The sequence below is a fragment of the Rutidosis leptorrhynchoides genome, chromosome 9 (assembly GCF_046630445.1).
Source record: "Rutidosis leptorrhynchoides isolate AG116_Rl617_1_P2 chromosome 9, CSIRO_AGI_Rlap_v1, whole genome shotgun sequence".
Taxonomy (NCBI): Eukaryota; Viridiplantae; Streptophyta; class Magnoliopsida; order Asterales; family Asteraceae; genus Rutidosis; species Rutidosis leptorrhynchoides.
The window spans coordinates 233,613,038-233,632,946 of NC_092341.1; the positions used below are offsets into that span (position 1 = coordinate 233,613,038).

The 19,909-nt window shown below is 33.9% G+C and overlaps 1 protein-coding gene across 1 annotated transcript; it reads left to right on the top strand.

Annotated features, from left to right (window-relative positions):
* The first annotated feature begins 628 nt into the window (after positions 1-628).
* LOC139868588 (uncharacterized) lies at positions 629-19,752 on the top strand. The gene is made up of 3 exons (XM_071856924.1): positions 629-654; positions 18,980-19,178; positions 19,294-19,752. Exons 1-3 carry the CDS (start codon positions 629-631, stop codon positions 19,750-19,752), a joined length of 684 nt encoding a protein of 227 aa, XP_071713025.1.
* Positions 19,753-19,909: the final 157 nt, after the last annotated feature.

A 19,909-nucleotide genomic window follows, 5' to 3' on the forward strand; every position in this document is an offset into this window, starting at 1 on the left:
TCTCGTGGCTACAGCTGAGTTTATGCTCTATTCTGTTAAATAACGAAAACATTATAAGTGATACGATCAAGATACAATGAAGAATAATGATGACTGTCATAGTCTAAACTTTGGAAATAATGGGAGCATGTGACATTATTATATAGCACCTAATTAAGTTACCAGTCAAGTGATTTAAGCATGTGGGACTAAGGGAACATTCACGGCCTACCAATGTTGGTTATGTAACGTTTCATTTTTTTAATATTGATGCATTGGATGCTTATTTTCTGTCGAGCCACAATACATCACAAATCCATCGATTTGTTTATTTAAAGCATATATTTGGACTACACAAAATAGACTTTTAGTTGGGCTTTTTTTTTTATTAGATGAACTACTTTGCTCGAGTGGGCCGCCATGATCCATTTTCATTTTTGGGCCGTGATCATGTATTTCCAATTGTTGGGATCGACCAATGTTAATCAACTTAGGAAAAACCTTACTTGTTCCTGTCGATGTTCGATGAAAAACGATGATGATCATGCTAGGGTGGTAACGAGGAGCATGGTGATAATGATGATTAAGAATGATGATGATCACATGATCAAAATGATATATGTTAATGGTGATTCAGTTAGGAATAATAATGGAAGATGATGATAATGATTTAAGGTTAAAAGAATTTAAATTAGTGTTATATCAGAAAAGCATAAGCAGCTAAATGGTTTGGGTATGTGGTTGTTGAGCAAGAGGTCAAGTGTTCGATCCCCGGGTGTGGCAGTTTTAATTTTTATAGAAAAAGAGAAAGATCAGGAAGTTTAATGGGTTATATAGAATTGGGTTACGATTTAAGAATAGATAACTAGGTAACAGTGGAGTGGTTTGAGGTGTTAGCGGGGGAGCGAGTGGTTTTGAGTTCGGGTCCCGTTCATGGCAATTCCTTTTAAAAGCTTATTTTGAAGGTAGTTTTATTTTTATTATCATTATTATGTTATTATTATTACTATTATTATTATGATTGTTATTGTTATTGATAATATTAATTAGTATTGTCAAAAATTATTAATTACTAATATTATTACTAATTAATACATAGGTATTATTATTATTAAAAGTTATGATTATTATTATTATTATTATTATTATTATTATTATTATTATTATTATTATTATTATTATTATTATCATCATTATTATGAACCTAATACAAATTACCAATATAAATATTATTATTAGTATCGTTTTATAAATTGATAGTATTATTATGGTTATTATCAACAAAAGTAATTGTAATAAGAATCATTACTGACGTTAACCTTATTTTCATTAATATTAGTATCACTTTCGTAACTAATAGTATATTTATTATTATTACTAAACAAAAGAGTCATTATTAACAAAATCATTATTTTCATTACCAATACTATTAAATTATTCACTTTATTAAAAACTACTATTATTATCATTATTATGAAACTTATATTAAAAATTATCATTAATATTAGCATTTATAGAATTATTAATACTATTATCATTATTATTAATATTAGTACTATCATTATTATTATTGTAATCACTTAAAATATTATCTTAAAATACTACTTTAACAAATAAATGATATTTATATAAATATATTTAATACATATCACATAACAAAAATTTACATATCTTTTATGTACAAAAAGAATATATGAAACATATATATATTTAATATAAATGGATATAACTAATAAACTTATAAACATATTTGTTCGATTACCATTATGTATATTAATAAATATACAAATGATATAGGTTCGTGAATCCGAGGCCAACCTTACACTTGTTCAATGATGTTATATGTATTTTTACTACGAAATACAGTATGGTGAGTTTCATTTCCCTTTTTACTCATTACATTTTTGGGCTGAGAATACATGCGCAATTTTTATAAATGTTTTTACGAAATAGACACAAGTAATCAAAATTACATTATATGGTTGAATGATCGAAATCGAATATGCCCCTTTTTAATAAGTCTGGTAATCTAAGAATTAGGGAACAGACACCCTAATTGACGCGAACTCTAAAGATAGATCTATCGGGCCCAACAAGCCCCATCCAAAGTACCGGATGCTTTAGTACTTCGAAATTTATATCATGTCCGAAGGAGGATCCCGGAATGATGGGGATATTCTTATATGCATATTGTGAATGTCGGTTACCAGGTGTTCAATCCATATGAATGATATTTTTGTCTCTATGCATGGGACGTATGTTTATGAGAAATGGAAATATGAAATCTTGTGGTCTATTAAAATGATGGAAATGATTATTTATGTTAAACTAATGAACTCACCAACCTTTTGGTTGACATTTTAAAGCATGTTTATTCTCAGGTATGAAAGAAATCTTCCGCTGTGCATTTGCTCATTTTAAAGATATTACTTGGAGTCGTTCATGGCATATTTCAAAAGACGTTGCATTCGAGTCGTTGAAGATTAATATTAAGTCAATTATAGTTAGATACATTATGAAATGGTATGCATGCCGTCAATTTTCGATGTAAATGAAATATTGTCTTTCCAAAATGAATACAAAGTTTGTAAAATGTATCATATAGAGGTCAAGTACCTCGCTATGTAATCAACTATTGTGGATCGTTTATAATCGATATGGACTTCGTCTGGATGGATTAGGACGGGTTTTCACATGGTGAGTTCATAAGTTTATCATAAAACAATAAAATTCATCATTTTGATAGACCACAAGATTTAAATCCTGCATGGTATAAATGGGCCCGAATCCTATACCCACCTGTAATGTACATGGGATTTCTTTTAAATACAGTACACCTTTCTCAAGTACGAAATCATCTTTCATAAATCTTAGTAACCGTACACATATCTCGTGCACAAAAATAGCATACACATAATCTGTGTATAAAATCATTCTCTCGATACATAACATTCACTTTTCATTGCTTTCATAGCTTGGCTTGGTAACCGACCTTAACATATAATGCGCATAATAATATCCCCAAAACAGAACATCTCGTCTGTATAATAATCATATAAACTTCGAAGTACTAAACACCACGCTCACTAGCCCTTCCGTCTAGTGAACATTCTGGGTGGGGTGTTAAACCCGGTAGCTACCTTTAGGATTCGCGTCAATTAGACGTGCACTAATTCTCAAAATTAGTGATGTTCCCTAATTATTAGGTTACCAAGCAATAATAATCAGGGGAAAAATATTCATATCAATTAGTGGCAATTATCACGTTCAACTAATTCAATCATAATCCACAGAACTTCTTGTGTCTATCTCGTCAAACATTTATAAAAGCATTGCAAGTATTCGCAGTTCAAAATATATTTCAAAAGCATTTAATAAAGCAGTTGTAAAAATAGCGCATGTATTCTCAGTCCCAAAAATGTAAAGAGTAAAAGGGATTCAAATGAACTCACAATATTGTATTTTATAGTAAAAATACATATGACGATACTGAACAATGCATGGTTGGCCTCGGATTCACGAACCTATATCATTCATTTTTGTATTAAAACATATTCTTGTAATCGAATAATATTTATATTACTGATAATTTTAATAATAATAGTAATGGTAGTTTTTAATGTTAATAATATTATAATTTTAATAAAAGTACTATTATCAAAAATAATAATCTAAAAAAATGATAATTTTAATGATATTACTAATAATAATATTAATAATAATAGTAATAGTAATGATAATAACTATAATAACTATAACAATAATAATGTTACTAATAATCATAATAATAATGATATTTATACAAATAATACTTATTTTAATAACCATAATGATATTAGTGATAATAATAATAATAATACTTAAAACACTTAATGCTAATACTTATTAATGATAATAATATTAATCATATAACAACATTAATTAATAATAACAATAATAAGAATAATAATGACTACCTTTCAAGCTTTTCACAAAAATAAATGCCTCAGACAAGACTCGAACACCCGACCTCTCGAATAAACTCAACACCTTCTACCATTCCTCTGACTGCTGCTATTCTGTTTTATAACCCACCATAAATCTATATATTCACTATATGTATATGTTCTATCTTCTTCTCCAATAAGTTTTTAATCGACCAAAAACCCCATTAATAATCATATCAGCGAAAATCATCATCAACCTTAACATCATAATCATTGACATGATCATAACATCATCACTAACATCATACCTCATCATAACTAAACTTTATCATCATTCCATGATCATAATCAAATCGTGATTATCATTGATATCGCGTTTAGCTAACACCATCATCTTTTATACGCGTATTACATCTTAATAATCGTTATCACTATATCTATATTTATCATCATATTCCTCATCGTTTAAAATATATCGTAGTACTCCAACAGGAACCGGAACTGGGTCTCAGCCCATTAACACAAATACGGTCCAAGTAGCAAAAAGATAAGCTCCAACAATTAACGGTCCAATTAATAAATTTCCTGACTCATGAATTCAACCCATTTACTAGTTTAGTCCAAGACTTGAGTGATGGAAATAGGAAGGCTTTGGTTACCCAACAAGTAAAGACAGTGGGGCTTCGAGAAGAAAAAAAAATATAGGAAACGAATGGAGTTGGCTACAGCTCAAAAGCAGATAGTTCAATCAAATTGTTTAGGTCCACTTTGCCATATTGTCCATCTTGCAAAAGGGAGTTAGTCGACAGAGGGTAAGGTAGGGGTCCTCCCGATTCTTTATATATGTATTTACAACATCATCTTTAACTAACCTTTATTATCTCGCCATTATCATCATACATCTTCGTATGAAACGGAAATTGTATAGCAGTGGTAGTTCGAGCAACGGTAATATCACTGTGGTGGAAAAGTATAACGGAAGCCTGTAGCACTTCATGATGTCGTGGAGTTGGGTGGTGGTTCTTGGTTAAATGGTTGACGATTCAAAAGGTGGTGGAGTGAATCACGATGGGTCTTATGGGTGCAGGGTGTTCTCGATGGTGGTCTAGTGGTGAGTTTCGAATGTTAATTAGGACCGAATAGAAGTATTAGTTTATCAAGCATGTGAAGTTTTATTGAGTTGTTGATCATGAGAATTAGAAAAAAAATAGAAAGAGGAGATATAGGAAGTGGTGATCGAACACGGTGATTCTCATGGTGTTGGTTTGGGTTGTGTAGGGTACGATTCAAAACAGAAAGAGATAAGAATGAACAGATGATAGGTGATGGCGAGTTTCATCAAAATGTATATGTATAAATTTATTTCTTATCGAGAATTTATAGATGAGATAGATGGTTTTCAAATTGCACGATCGGAATGGTTGTGTTGATTTCGTATGCAACATAAATAAAAGAGAGTAAGATGGTGACTCGAACAGTAAAAAAAGAAGTGGGTTTATGGTGGTTTGGTTCGATGGTTCTTGTAAGTAGATTATGGATAGATGATGGTGAGGACGGTTAAATGAGTTTAGGGTGGTTGTAATGAAGGTGAACCTCGGTCAAACTCATGAACCAGATGAGGATGATGATATTTGAGTGTTGATAATACTAGATGCAAGAAAATTGTGTCGTGTATATATTGTAGTAAAGCATGAGAAGGGTGTTTGATATATACAAAGTTAATAATAATATAAAAATAAGATACTCTAATTTAAAATGCAAAGTTTAAGAGAAACACTGAGAATCTTGGAGTAATACAATTCACAATCACGGATGCAATAATATAAAGTGGGTTTATGCTCTTTTTCAAAATAGAAACAGCAAAAGCAAATAGAAAAGATTATTAGGTGGTTGCCTGTGTTTAATCCCATGTGCAAGTGTATATGTATATTATATACATATATGTAAATATATATTGATTAAGTGGTAAGTGGATGAAACAAGACTATGACAGGGAATAAGTAAATCAACTAAAAGAATAGGATAGTAGTCGAGTAATTGGATTTATTTCTACCGACAGTTTCATAGGGATGATATGTCATGTCCATTGCTAAACAGTTAAAATAATAAAGTGTTCCTAAAAGTCCTAAATTTTTAAATTAAGTTCATTTATTTATTTTGGTCATTATGATATAAAATTTTGTCATTAACTATTTAAAATTAGTAAATAAAATTAACTCACTGTCCACGCTCGATCCCAGGGTAAAATATAAAAAAAATGTTAAAATTTATTATTTGGCTCCTATATATATTTTTAATAGGCCTATAATTCATATAACTCATTTTCGGATCATCGTTTATTTTAAAATCACATAAGTTCGAATTTAACTTGCTTAATATTGATCGAATGATAATTGAGTGTTACAGTCGTTTGCTAAATAGATTCGAAATCACAAAATGTATATTTAATATACATTATCTATATATGTAGATATGTTTTAAATAATAATTATCATAATATCATATTTTGCATAATTAATTTTAATAACAACCACATATAATATTTCAAATTAAATTTCAAATTATTATTTATATACATATATATATATATATATATATATATATATATATATATATATATATATATACAAACATCTCTATTTACAATTAATTGTTCGTGAATCGTCGGGAATAGTCAAAGGTTAACTGAATTCATATAAAAAATTCCAAAGTTTTGAGACTCAACTTTACAGACTTTGCTTATCGTGTCGAGATCATATAATAATAAAGTTTAAATTTGGTCAGAAATTCCCGGGTCATCACATCTTCCCCTTAACCCTTAGTTGATGATAACCCGAGCGGAGATCGATTTTCAAATATACACGAGATCCTTGTAGTTGATCGAAAAGATCGTCGATGCGTGGAAGAGGATACCGGTTCTTAACTGTCAATTTGTTTAGTTCACGATAATCGATGCACATTCGTAGGGATCCATCTTTCTTCTTAACGAATAAAATCGGAGCACCCCATGGTGAATGGCTAGGTTGGATAAAACCACGGTCAAGTAGTTCTTGAATTTGACTTTGCAATTCTTGCATTTCGGATGGAGCAAGTCTATACGGTGCACGTGCTACGGGTGTGGCTCCCAGAATAAGATCGATTTGGAATTCTACCGGTCGATGAGGTGGAAGACCCGGCAATGCGTCGAGAAAAACATCGGAAAAGTCACTAATAATTGGCACATCATCGATATGCTTCTCATCGGTCTCGACTTTTTTAACGTGGGCTAGAATCGCGAAACAACCTTTACGAAGGTATTTTTCAACTTTAAGGCACGAAACGAGGTTGAGTCCGGTGCAACTCTTATCGCCATAGACAACCAAGGGTTCACCGTTCTCGATAGGAATTTGAATCGCTTTAAGATCACAAAGGATGTGAGATTTCATTTTGGCTAACCAATCCATACCAATGATTACATCGAAGCTCCCTAGTTCTATAGGTATCAAGTCAATTTCAAACTCTTTACCCATTAAGTTTAACGTACACCCCCGATAAAATTTGTCGACATTCAATAATTTCCCGTTGGCCACTTCAATGGTATAAGTAGTATCTAGTGGGAGTGGTGGAGTGCTAAAAGAATGAGTCAAAGTCTTGGATACAAAACTCTTATCGGCACCCGAATCGAATAAGCAAGAAACATAAGAGTTGTTGAGAAGAAACGTACCCGTGACTAGTTCATTGTCATCTCAGGCTTCCTCGGTGTTAATGTTGAAAGCTCGACCGCGCGTATTGGGGTTATCTTTCTTCTTTGGGCATGCATTTCTATAATGACCCGTTTGGCCACATTCGTAACAAGTGACCGTATTTGGTGCATTGGGCCCCTTTCAAGCGACGGGGGCGGCACTTTTACAATCGTTGGCCTTATGGCCAATTCCTTGGCACCGGTGGCAAATTAGCTTGCCACATTCACCAAAGTAATGCTTGTGGCATTTTTTGCAAAGGGGTAGGTTCCCAGCATAACCTTTCTTACCGACGAAAGTGAAAGGCTTTTTGGTGAAGGTGTTGTTGTTGTAGTTGCTTGATGGAGTGGCTTCCCATTTTCTTTTCTTGCCACCCGATTTGTCCTCGGCTTTAGGTGCCGGTACAATGATTTCATCTACCGTCTCTATCAATTGACGGGCCATCTTCAAAAATTCTTGTAGGTTGGTTGGTTTGGATGCCATTACCCCGTGTTTGATGCTCTTTGGGAGGCCATCCATGTAAAGTTCGACTCGGAGGGATTCGGGAGTCACGAGAGCCGGACACATTAGAGATAACTCGGCAAACTGTTGATTATAAGCCTTGAGGTCATTTCCGACCACTTTTAGAGTTCTTAGCTCTTGTTCGAGCTTTCGGGTCTCTTCTCGGGGAAAGTATTCGGTGATCATCTTTTCTTTCAAGTTGGACCAAGTAAGAGCGTGGGCTTCATCGGTACCCTGTGATTGTACATACGTGTTCCACCACATGAGAGCGATACTGGCAAAGGTGTGGGTGGAATATTTGACCCTATCTTGGTCCTAGCAACCTCTTATGCTAAAGAAGGCTTCCGTTTGTTCGAACCATCGAGTGAGGGCAACCAATCCTCCTGTCCCATCAAAAGTGTGAGGTTTGCACCCCATGAAAGCTTTGTAGGAGATCCCTCGTTTGAATTTTCAGGTCCATTGTTGTTGTTGTTGTTGTGGTTGTTGTTATTGTTGTTGTTGTTGGATGAGTGACCGGCCATGGCCGCATCCACGGCGGTGGCTATCATTCGTTGTAGAGCTTGTTCGGGAGTTTCATTGCGGTGTACACGGCGAGGAGGCATTGTTCCTTCAAGACACAAGAATATCGTTGATTAGTATTCTCAATAATACTAATCATGATACGGAGTAAGGGTAAAGAGAAAATTTTTCCTTGACTCGCCTTAAATTCTTTATGTCATAATGTCGGAATGTTCATATGAGTCACCGTAATATAATCCCGGAAATTATATTACCCTGATTCATATGTGCATTCGACATTATTTCAAATAGTCAAGGTGGCGTGTCAATAAAATTAAACAACGTGAGATTACGATGGAATAAGAGTTAGATATGAATAGATGAGTTCGAGTATAAATGCACAAGTAGTCAAGTAATTCCTACTTTAAGTCTATATGCCGGATGTAGTCTAGACTCACCAATGTACCCTATGACTCGGGGTTGACACCAATGAACTCTAAATCTCTACAACCAATGCTCTGATACCATCTGTAGCGACCCGACAAAATCGTCATTGACGGCGCCATCTACTTAGGTCCCGTTACGTGGTCATAAGTCTTTAAAATAACATTTGACCAAAAGTATGTCGTATTCATTTCAAATGTAAATATTGTTTCAAAGTTTACAAGAATAGTTCAACCACAAGTTACGTTACAACGTTATAAGTACAAGTGAAACCTATGCGACACAGTTTAAAAGTAGCCAAAAGACGCTCCATGTATGCATATATACTCGACATCCAATGCAAGTATCAAAATAATGATTGGAAGCATGTATCACAAAACGTTCAAGGACCTGAGAAAAACATAGAAATCTGTCAACGAAAACGTTGGTGAAATCATAGGTTTAAGTAAGTAAGTAAGTACAAATGAACCACAAGATTTATCACATTGAAATAATAGTAAACCATTCTAAAATTTGTTTATCATGAGCACCCAATTATCAAGGCTTAACTTTCCTTCCATAGAACCCCATCACAATAGTGTTAGAACATACACTGTTTCTCGAAAATATATTTCATCCGAATAACGGTAGTGAACCGTCCGAATGAGGATTTGTCAAACCCATATGGCCATACAACATAAGTTCTTGTCTATACCCGGCAAGTGTAACTAATGATAATCGAATTGAGGATGTTGTTCTAACTCATATGTAGAATGTTTGTTTCGTACTTGTGTTCACTTTGTAAAATGAAACGTTTATTTTTTCTCATCCCAAATGTAAGTTTAAAAGAGTGAAAGTGGGACTATGATCTCACCTTGGTTGCATGAATAGGAAAAATGAACTTCACAAAGTAACGTGTGCAAGAACGAATGCTAGTCTTGACCTAAACAAATAGGTTTGTATCAATATCGGTAAACACGGTTGGTCAAAGTGTTCAATTAGTCCTATGGCTCGTTACGACTCAATTAAAGTAGTATGTGAATCGAATTGTCAAGTTTCATGCAATATACAAGTATAAAAGCATGTTAGAACGATTGCACAAACATTTGGTTAAGTTTGATTAAAAGTCAACTTTGGTCGGGTCAAAGTCAACGGAAAAGTCAACACGTTCGGGTCGGGTCTCGAACTATTTTTTTGAGGTTTTTAATCATATATGAGCATGTTAGAACAAGTTACATGTTAAACGGAGGTGCGTAGCATAGTTAGAATTTTCCGTATAACGACCAACCAAAACAGTCACTGGTAGTTCATTTGGACGGCGTCCAGATTTGCTGGACGGCGTCCAGATGTGAAGGCCTAGACGGCGTCCAAGATTTTGGACGGCGTCCAAACACCTGGGCAGAATAGTTTGCTGAAATACACAAGTGCACGAACCAAAACTTAAACAAACACAATTTGTGATCCGCAAACAATCAAAACATGTATCTTATACCATTGGAAAGGTATTTTGACGAGGAAAACAACTAAACACATTTCATCGATCAATTCAACATTTATAACAACCAAAACCTCATTCAATGCTCATCATTTATTACATTCAAGTTCATTAAATGCGTTTCATGATTCGGGCAACCAATTTACAAGTATGATATGCTGTTTCGAAGGTAATTAAACACACATTGCAACTAAACACTTAAAAACAACATTGTCAAGCATTTAATGCGTCAAAAAATCCATTTTACTTCTATCAAACCCTAACTCAAAATCAAAATTTCATCAATCATGTCAATGGGGCTTTCCTAATCATCCTACACATCAAAACGAAGCTAGAGATGCTAGTAACACATTTAATACTTGAACTTTATCATTTAAACAACATTTACTCAACCAAATCACAAGATCAAACACACAAATTTCAAATTCATGTTAGTTACACCAAAACAACAAGTTCAAGCATACAAATCATATATTCATGTTAGACTTGAGCCATAGACACTAATTAACGCTTTTATAAGTCAAAATCATCAAGAACACAAAATCTAGTGTTTTTAGAAAGTTACCCAAATGAGATGTAACCGGTATGGATTCGAAGAGGAAGATGCGAGGATTCCAAATATGTAATTTGTTTGGATTGATGCTAGCAAGATTCAAAATGGATGATGATTCTTTGTTTGAATGTTTGAGAGAAAAAGGGAGGTGGAAGTATTAAGTGGGTGAAAGAGTGAGTGGAGAAGAGAGGAGTTGACTAGTTGACCTAGTCACCTCTTTGCCCTCTTGGCAAGTTTAGTCCCTCAAGTTTACGAGCGGGTGCATGAAATACCTAAACGAGATATTTTAAAATGCGTATTAACGGGAGATGTTATCATTATATAACGGACTTTAGAATAAATTAACGGAAAGTAAACGGAAAAAGGCGGGATGTTACAGACAGCTTCTTGAGCAGCTTCTGAGGTAGCAATGTATTCTGTTTCCATTGTAGACTGTGCAACTGTGCTCTGCTTTGAGCTTCTCCAATCAACTGCCCCGCCATTCATGACAAAGACATACCCAGACTGGGATCGAGAATCATCTCGATCAGTTTGGAAACTAGCATCTGTATAACATCTAATACTCAACTCTTCTTCCAAACCACCGTAAACTAAGAACATATCTTTAGTTCTCCGCAAATACTTAAGAATGCTCTTAACAGCAATCCAATGTTCTTCACCTGGATTCTGTTGATAACGACTAGTCAAACTTAAGGCTAACGAGACATCAGGTCTAGTACATAATATGGCATACATAATGGATCCTATAGCCGAAGCATACGGAACACATTTCATTCGTCTTATCTCATCATGTGTGATAGGACTTTGAGACTTGCTCAAGGTTATGCCCTTTTGCATGGGCAATGCTCCGCGCTTGGAGTTATGCATGTTAAATCTTCGTAAGATTTTGTCAATGCATGTACTTTGACTCAAACCAATAAGCCTTTTGGATCTATTTCTAAAGATCTTGATTCCTAGAATATACTTAGCTTCTCCAAGATCTTTCATGGCAAAACATTTTCCAAGCCAAGATTTGACATCTTGCAAAGTTGGAATGTCATTTCCAATAAGTAGTATGTCATCAACATACAAGATCAAGAAGATAACTTTGCTCCCACTAGCTCTAATGTAAACACATGGCTCATCTTGGTTTTGATAAAAAACCAAACTCTTTGATTTTCTGATCAAACTTAAGATTCCAGCTCCTGGATGCTTGCTTTAATCCATAAATGGATTTTAGAAGTTTGCATAATTTAGTATGATGCTTAGGATTTACAAAACCTTCAGGCTGAACCATATATACGTCCTCACTTAGGTCGCCATTTGGGAAGGTAATTTTGACATCCATTTGCCATATTTCATAATCATGAAAAGGAGCTATGGCAATAAGTATCCTAATTGATTTAATGCTCGCGACTGGTGAAAAAGTTTCCTCAAAATCAATTCCTTGAGTTTGAGTATAACCTTTTGCCACAAACCGAGCCTTAAAAGTGTTTACATTACCGTCCATGTCAGCCTTCTTCTTGAAGACCCATTTACTCCCCACCGTTTTGCAATTGGGTGGAAGATCAATCAAGTCCCATACTTGATTATCTTTCATGGACTGCATCTCTACCTTCATAGCATCTCGCCATTTGTTAGATTCTGGATCTGACATGGCTTCACCGTAGCTAGAGGGTTCAAAATAATCCCCTAGATGAGGTTCATCTGAATTAATCAGAAGATTTAACCTCTCAGGTTGATGAGGAGTTCTACTAGATCTACGAATTACAGGTGCAACACATTCTGGCTCACCAACAGTGTGTTCAGCTTCAACGTGCGGTTGGCTAGTGCTTCAGAAGGTATGTTACTTTGTGATTCTTGAATTTCTTCAAGATCTACTTTACTCCCACTGACTTCTTGTAAGAGAAGATCTCTTTCAAAGAGTTCAGCAAACCGAGCAGTAAACACTTTGTTTTCAGCTTGGTAGTAAAAGTAGTAACCCATTGTTTCCTTTGGGTATCCCATAAAGTGACATTTGATACCTCTGGGTTCTAACATGTTTGAAGTGTCACGTTTCACATACGCTTCACAACCCCATACTTTCAAATAAGACAATTTAGGACTCTTTCCATGCCATAATTCATATGGTGTCTTTTCTACCTTCTTGGTTGGAACCATATTGAGTATACGTGCAGTAGACTCTAATGCATAACCCCAAAAAGACATCGGCAGAGTAGTTAGACTCATCATAGATCGAACTATATCAAGTAAAGTTCGATTCCTCCGTTCCGACACACCATTGTGTTGTGGTGTGTAAGGTGGAGTAAACTGTGAGACAATCCCACAATTCTCCAGGTGGTTCAAAAACTCTTGACTCGTATATTCCCCTCCCCGATCAGAGCGAAGGGCTTTAATGGTCTTTCTAAGTTGATTCTCTACTTCATTTTAGAAGATTTTGAATGTTTCAAAAACTTCATGTTTATGTTTCAGCAAGTAAACATAACCATATCTACTATAATCATCAGTAAATGTAACGAAGTATGATTCACCATTTCTAAACATAGTTCTAAAAGGGCCACATACATCAGTATGCATTAGTCCTAAAAGATCTTTAGCTCTTTCACCTAAACCGGAGAAAGTAGCCTTTGTCATCTTTCCACATAAACATGACTCGCATACATCAAATGACTCAGAGTCAGTTGATTCCAAAAGCCCATCAGATTGGAGTTTTAAAATGCGTTGTTTGTTTATATGACCAAGACAACAATGCCATAGATAGGTATTATTTAAGTCTTGCTTGACTCGTTTGGCAGTATAGGTATATACAGAATTATTATTTGAAATAACACCATGCATATCAATTTCAAAAATACCATCACGTGGAATAGCATTGAAATAAAATACATTATTCTTAGAAACTGAAATACCAAAGTGCGTAAATGTAAGTTCAAAACCAACATTTTTCAAAAGAGAAACTGAAATTACATTGCTCGTAATACTAGGAGCATAATGACATTGTTCCAATAAAACAATAAGACCACTAGGTAAAGTAAGCTCATAGGTGCCAATAGCTTCAACAGCAGCTCGAGCCCCATTGCCCACTCTTAAGTCTAGTGTGTCTTTCTTCAGTCTCTTACTTCTTCTCATTCCCTGCATATTGTTACAGATGTGAGTACCACAACTAGTATCAAAAATCACTAGTATCAAAAATCCAGGAATCACTAGAAAAAGTATATAACTGTATATGAAATATACCTGATTTGCTGGTCTGGCCAGCTTTGCCTTTTCTCAAGTCAGATAGGTAGGAAGGACAGTTCCTCCTCCAGTGGCCAACTTTTCCACAGTGGAAACATTCGGCGTCTTTCGCTGGGTTTTCTTTCTTGGGAGGTGGTGGAATTTTCTTCTTAGTAATTGACTTGCCTTTTCCTTTTTCCCAAGTTTTCGGCTTATTCTTTTTCACCTTACCATCCCTAATCATCAGGATACTTGGATTGGAAACCTTATACGGAATATTCTGTTCAGCAGTTTTGAGCATCGAGTGCACCTCTGCCAGAGATTTCTCCCAACCTTGTATATTGTAATTCATTACAAATTGGTGATACGATTTTGGTAGTGAAACTAAAACCGTGTTCACAGCCAAGTTAGGCGGCAAGGTAGTTCCAAGTTTTTCCAATCGGTCAATGTAGCTTTTCATTTTCAAGACATGAGAGCTCACTGATTGACCCTCCTCCATTTTGCATGTTTGAAGAAGCTTATAAATTTCATATAACTCTTGACTAGCCTGTTTTTGAAATATATTTTTCAGCTCAGTCATCATATCATATGTTGTACGATCTTTCATTTCCTTTTGGAGGTCAGAAGTCATACTAGCAAGCATGATTAAAGCTATCTTCTCTTGCTCATCAAACAATTTCTGATAAGCATTCTTTTGAGCAGCAGTAGCTGTCTCATGAGGAGCTTCGAGTAAGGGTTCTTCAATTTTGTTCAACTTCCCTTCATATTTGAGAACAATTCTCAGGTTGCGGTACCAATCGAGGAAGTTTGAACCATTGAGTTTCTCCTTCTCCAACAAAGAACGGAGGGTGTTTTGATTTACGTTTTGATTGTTTGACATCTACAAAAGAACAAGGTTCAATTTTAGTATCTTCGATATAATTCTTTAATAAATTAATTACCCAAGTTTTAATATATTTAAAAACAATTAATTTATTAAAGCCTAAGATCCACATAGAGGTTCTATAACTACATATGTTGATCAGCTAGCAGTTATAGAGTCTACTGGTAGGTAGCGAGTACCAATTGCATCACAGGTGCAACTCTTAGATCTTTATGGGACCTTGAGATATGTGTAGTCTAACAAACCACTATTATCTATTGGCATGTTTGTCCCATCCTTGACTCGAACTCAGGTCTCACCGTGAATACGATTAAGTCGTCCAATTTAGAAACTGTGAAAATTCAGCCTAGTCTCACTCGTAATTGAAAATCCACCTCGTGGCTATAATTCGATTAGGTCTCACCGTAACCAAAAAATAACGAGGAGTGTTTGCAAGCTCATTGGATGACATGACTTAAATTTGACGGGTATTTTGAAAATGTTTGTGTTAACGAATAATGCATGCACACAAGATTCGCTACACTATTTGTTAAAAATTATTTTAACCAATTTTATATATGTCGATCGTGTTTATGTGTCTAGTTTGTTATTTTATTTTATATAAAAAATAACATATACACATTGTGTATCATTTTAAAACATTTTTAAAAGATGTCGCCAATATATATTATTTGAGTTTCAAAAAATATTTAACTTTAAACTCGTTAGAGTTTAACTTTTTTTTAAAATCATCAATTTTAACCTTTGAAACTCGTTACTAGTTTTATTTGATGTTTTCATCAAAAACATTTAGCATACATTATAATCAACAATTAAATATAAATGCGTAAAAATAAAACACAACCATACCATGCATCACACACACATAGCCTAGCCCAAAAATCTTATGCTTGATCCCATGAGCCGACATGGGATCAAGAGGTCAAACTAAGGGTAATATCATAGCTCCCACTTAATTCAAGAATCAAGTGAAAACTTGACAAACGCCATTGTTGTAAACTTGACATGTTCGTCATCTTCTAAGTCAAACTCCACGTTGCATCTTTATCTTTAATCTTCATCTTATTACAAATATTTAAAATTGAAAAATACAACTAATCTAGTACTTTTACAATTTAGAATAAACTTAAATACAATACTATGAAAATTAAAAAATAAATATAATACAACTTTGGCTTCAAAATGGCTTTTCTTATAAAAATAAATAAATAATCAATATGACTTAATATTGCCGTAATCAACAATTATACATAGGTCGGGGCATTATGGGCTATGTGTGCAATCACAATTTTAATAACTACATTATTAAAACCTACATATGGCTTGTCCATGGTTACAATGCATGTGTACAACCATGGAATGAAATAAACAACAATTATTCAAGCCATAAAAATAAATTATAACAGTGATTTTTTTATATCTTATTCGTGCGTCATGAGGTAATCAACAAAGTTGACTTTCAAAACCATAAAGGTTTTGATTTTTACCAATTTACCACAAAGCTAAATCTAAAGAAAATCACGTGACAATTAAGATGGTGTAAAAGCGGCTCGGATACCACTGATGAAAAACCGTGTGTACTTTTACCAATTCAAATTAACGCAGCGGATAGTTAAAATAATAATCTTTTATTATTTTATGAACAAAATTTTCCAAGATTAAATATTCACTTATTTAATAAAACATGCACATGATTAATCTTTCCCAACGATCCAGTTACACCATAATAATTGTCATGAATATAAAACAAAAGAGGAGTTAACGGTATACCTTTCTTAAAGAAACTGAAGAGCGGAGAGAAACCTACGATCAAAGGATATGACCGTCTCTTTGGATAGTCCACTACACTTTCAGACAACGTCAATAGATGCTAGTCCAAACCCAAGTAATAAATTAATCAACCGTTGATTAATTGAACCAATAATACTCCGTGTATTGTTTCAACATGTAATGTTTCTTTTTGTGTTTTGCTTGATAAAATCAACCACACCCGTTGTTGAGGTATTAACCTCTTTTTATATATTACATGTAACCTCCCACCATCCATCATATTATATTATATTACTCCATATATTGAAACGTGTGAGACATTGTTTTTCAAAAGCAAACATAATTGAGGTTTTAACTTCTTTTGTAACTTCCTTTTTCAAAGTCATCACAAAAAACCAAAAGGCCTCATAATAATATAGATCCGTGATACAAAGATTTTTGATATCTTTTCTTTATATTAAATTAAACGTATGCTTCCAAAAACACAAAGATTCTTGAGATCTTTTCTTTATATTAAATTAAACGTATGCTTCCAAAAACACAAAGATTCTTGAGATCTTTTCTTTATATTACACGGAGTATTAATTAAAATATTAATTAATAAACTTTTAGTTAATTAATAAACTAATTTGTTTCGTTACTCGAAAAATATATATACATCATATATATATATATTCCATTTGACGTCTAGGTGTATATATGTGTGACCCCGAAGGCTCAAATGAATTTAGCCATATAGTTATATGTTGTACCTTGCACATTAATCTTACACAAGATTCATGGTGTAGTCATACTAGCAAATTGGGCAATATATATATATATATATATATATATATATATATATATATATATATATATATATATATATATATATATATATATATATATATATATATATATATATATATATATATATATATATGGGTAGGATCAAGAGGGAAGTAACCAATCGGGGGGAAACGGGGGGAAGCAAAAACTTTTTTTTTTTTTTTTTTTGAAAAAACTTTGTTCACGAACATTATAGATGGGATGAAAATATGAACATTTAGTAGAGACACTTTGTGATAAATGTTTTTATTTTGGCGGGAAAACGCTCGAAGAAGTAATATATAACAATTATCGTATTTTTCGAGCGTATGTTGAGGTTTTAGCTATTGAGGTTTAGATATTAGGGTTTAGATATTAGGGTTTATAGGGTTTAGATATTAGGGTTTAGGGTTTAGATTTAGGGTTTAGATTTAGGATTTAGATTGAGTTTTTAACACGAACGGTTTAGAGTTTAGGGTTTAGGGTTTAGGGTTTGGTGTTTTGGGTTTATGGAATAAACCCAAAACACCAAACCCTAAACCCTAAACTCTAAATCGGGCTAAATTTTACTTCACAAAACATGGAAAAAAAACGTTCATATTCTTCACGAACAATATTATCTTGAATGTTATTTTTGTCGATCGTTTTTCCGCCTAAATAATAACATTCATCACGAAGTGTCTCTTCTAAATGTTCATATTTTCGTGTGATCTTGATGCCGGAAAAAAAAATTTCAAAAAAACGAAAAAAAAATAAAAATTTTACTTCCCCCGCTTCCCCCCGATTGGTTACTTCCCCATTGATCCTGTCCCTATATATATATATATATATATATATATATATATATATATATATATATATATATATATATATATATATCCCATCACTAGTCGTACAGTCCTAAAATCGAACTGGACTTGATCTTACAGTTGGTAAAATTACTATTTGGTTTTGATTTTTTTTAGAAAATTAAGGCCATGGCTTGATTTTCTCGATGGCGACTTGGTTTTCGCAATGGCGACTTAATATACTTTACAGTGTACACTCTTATGAATATTATTATATTTATTAGATATTAAATAGCTATTTTAATAAATGGGTATATATAATAAGTTTAATTGTTTAAAATGAGCATATGTGATAATTTCTTTTAATGTGGGTAAATATGTTATATTTCTTTATTAAAAATGGACATATATGATAATATGTTGTTTATATTCCTTTATGCAGATTTAACTCGGTTTGGTGCAATATTATCAAACTTGGGAAAGATCTGCTCAACATTGGTTTAGATTTTGGCGCTCTGTTTGAAAAAAAGCTGGGAGATGGTGGTGACACTCTCTTTTGGGACGACGTTTGGGTTGGTGGTTCGAGATTAAAAGATAGATTTCCTCGTTTATTTCGACTGGAGGTCAATCAAAACGCGCTGGTAAAGGACAGAATTGCTTTGGAGAGTGGCTCCTGGGTTTTTTTCGTGGCAATGGTTGAGACGCATTATAGGCAGATTAATTGGTGAACTAGAAGATCTAACTTCACTGATTCAGGAGGCTACGGGATTTGGCCAAAGGACTGGGTCGTGGGAGTGCAAGCTAGATAACACCGGGGTGTATAAGACGAGGGTAATGGCCAGTAAAATCGATGAGATTCTCTTGGCTGGTTACGGCTCTAACTCAGGTACTTTACGCAACAATTTAATCCCACAAAAGGTGGGCATATTCATATGGCGGGTTCTCAAGGGACGTATACCGGTAAGGATGGAATTAGATAAACGTGGCGTAGATCTCGAATCCATTTTATGCCCTTTATGTAATGATGTTTCTGAATTTGTTGAGCATGCCATATTCTCATGCAAATGTGTGTTAGAAATATGGAATGTGTTCCTCATTTCGCGAATATTGCTAAAATGTTCTCAGGGATTGGAGGTAGCGGATTGTCGGGGTTGGGAAAATTGGTTTGGCAAGCTGTCGAGTGGGTCACGGGGTACTTTATTTGGAAGAATATGAACCAAAAATTTTTTAAAAGAGATTCGTGGTCTACTCCGAAGATTGTTAGTGAAATCCAAGTAAAGGCGTTCGAATGGATCAACAATCGAATAAAGAACAAACTACTCGATTGGCAGAGGTGGTTGTTAGATCCGATGAGTATTTTCGATCCTGGGTA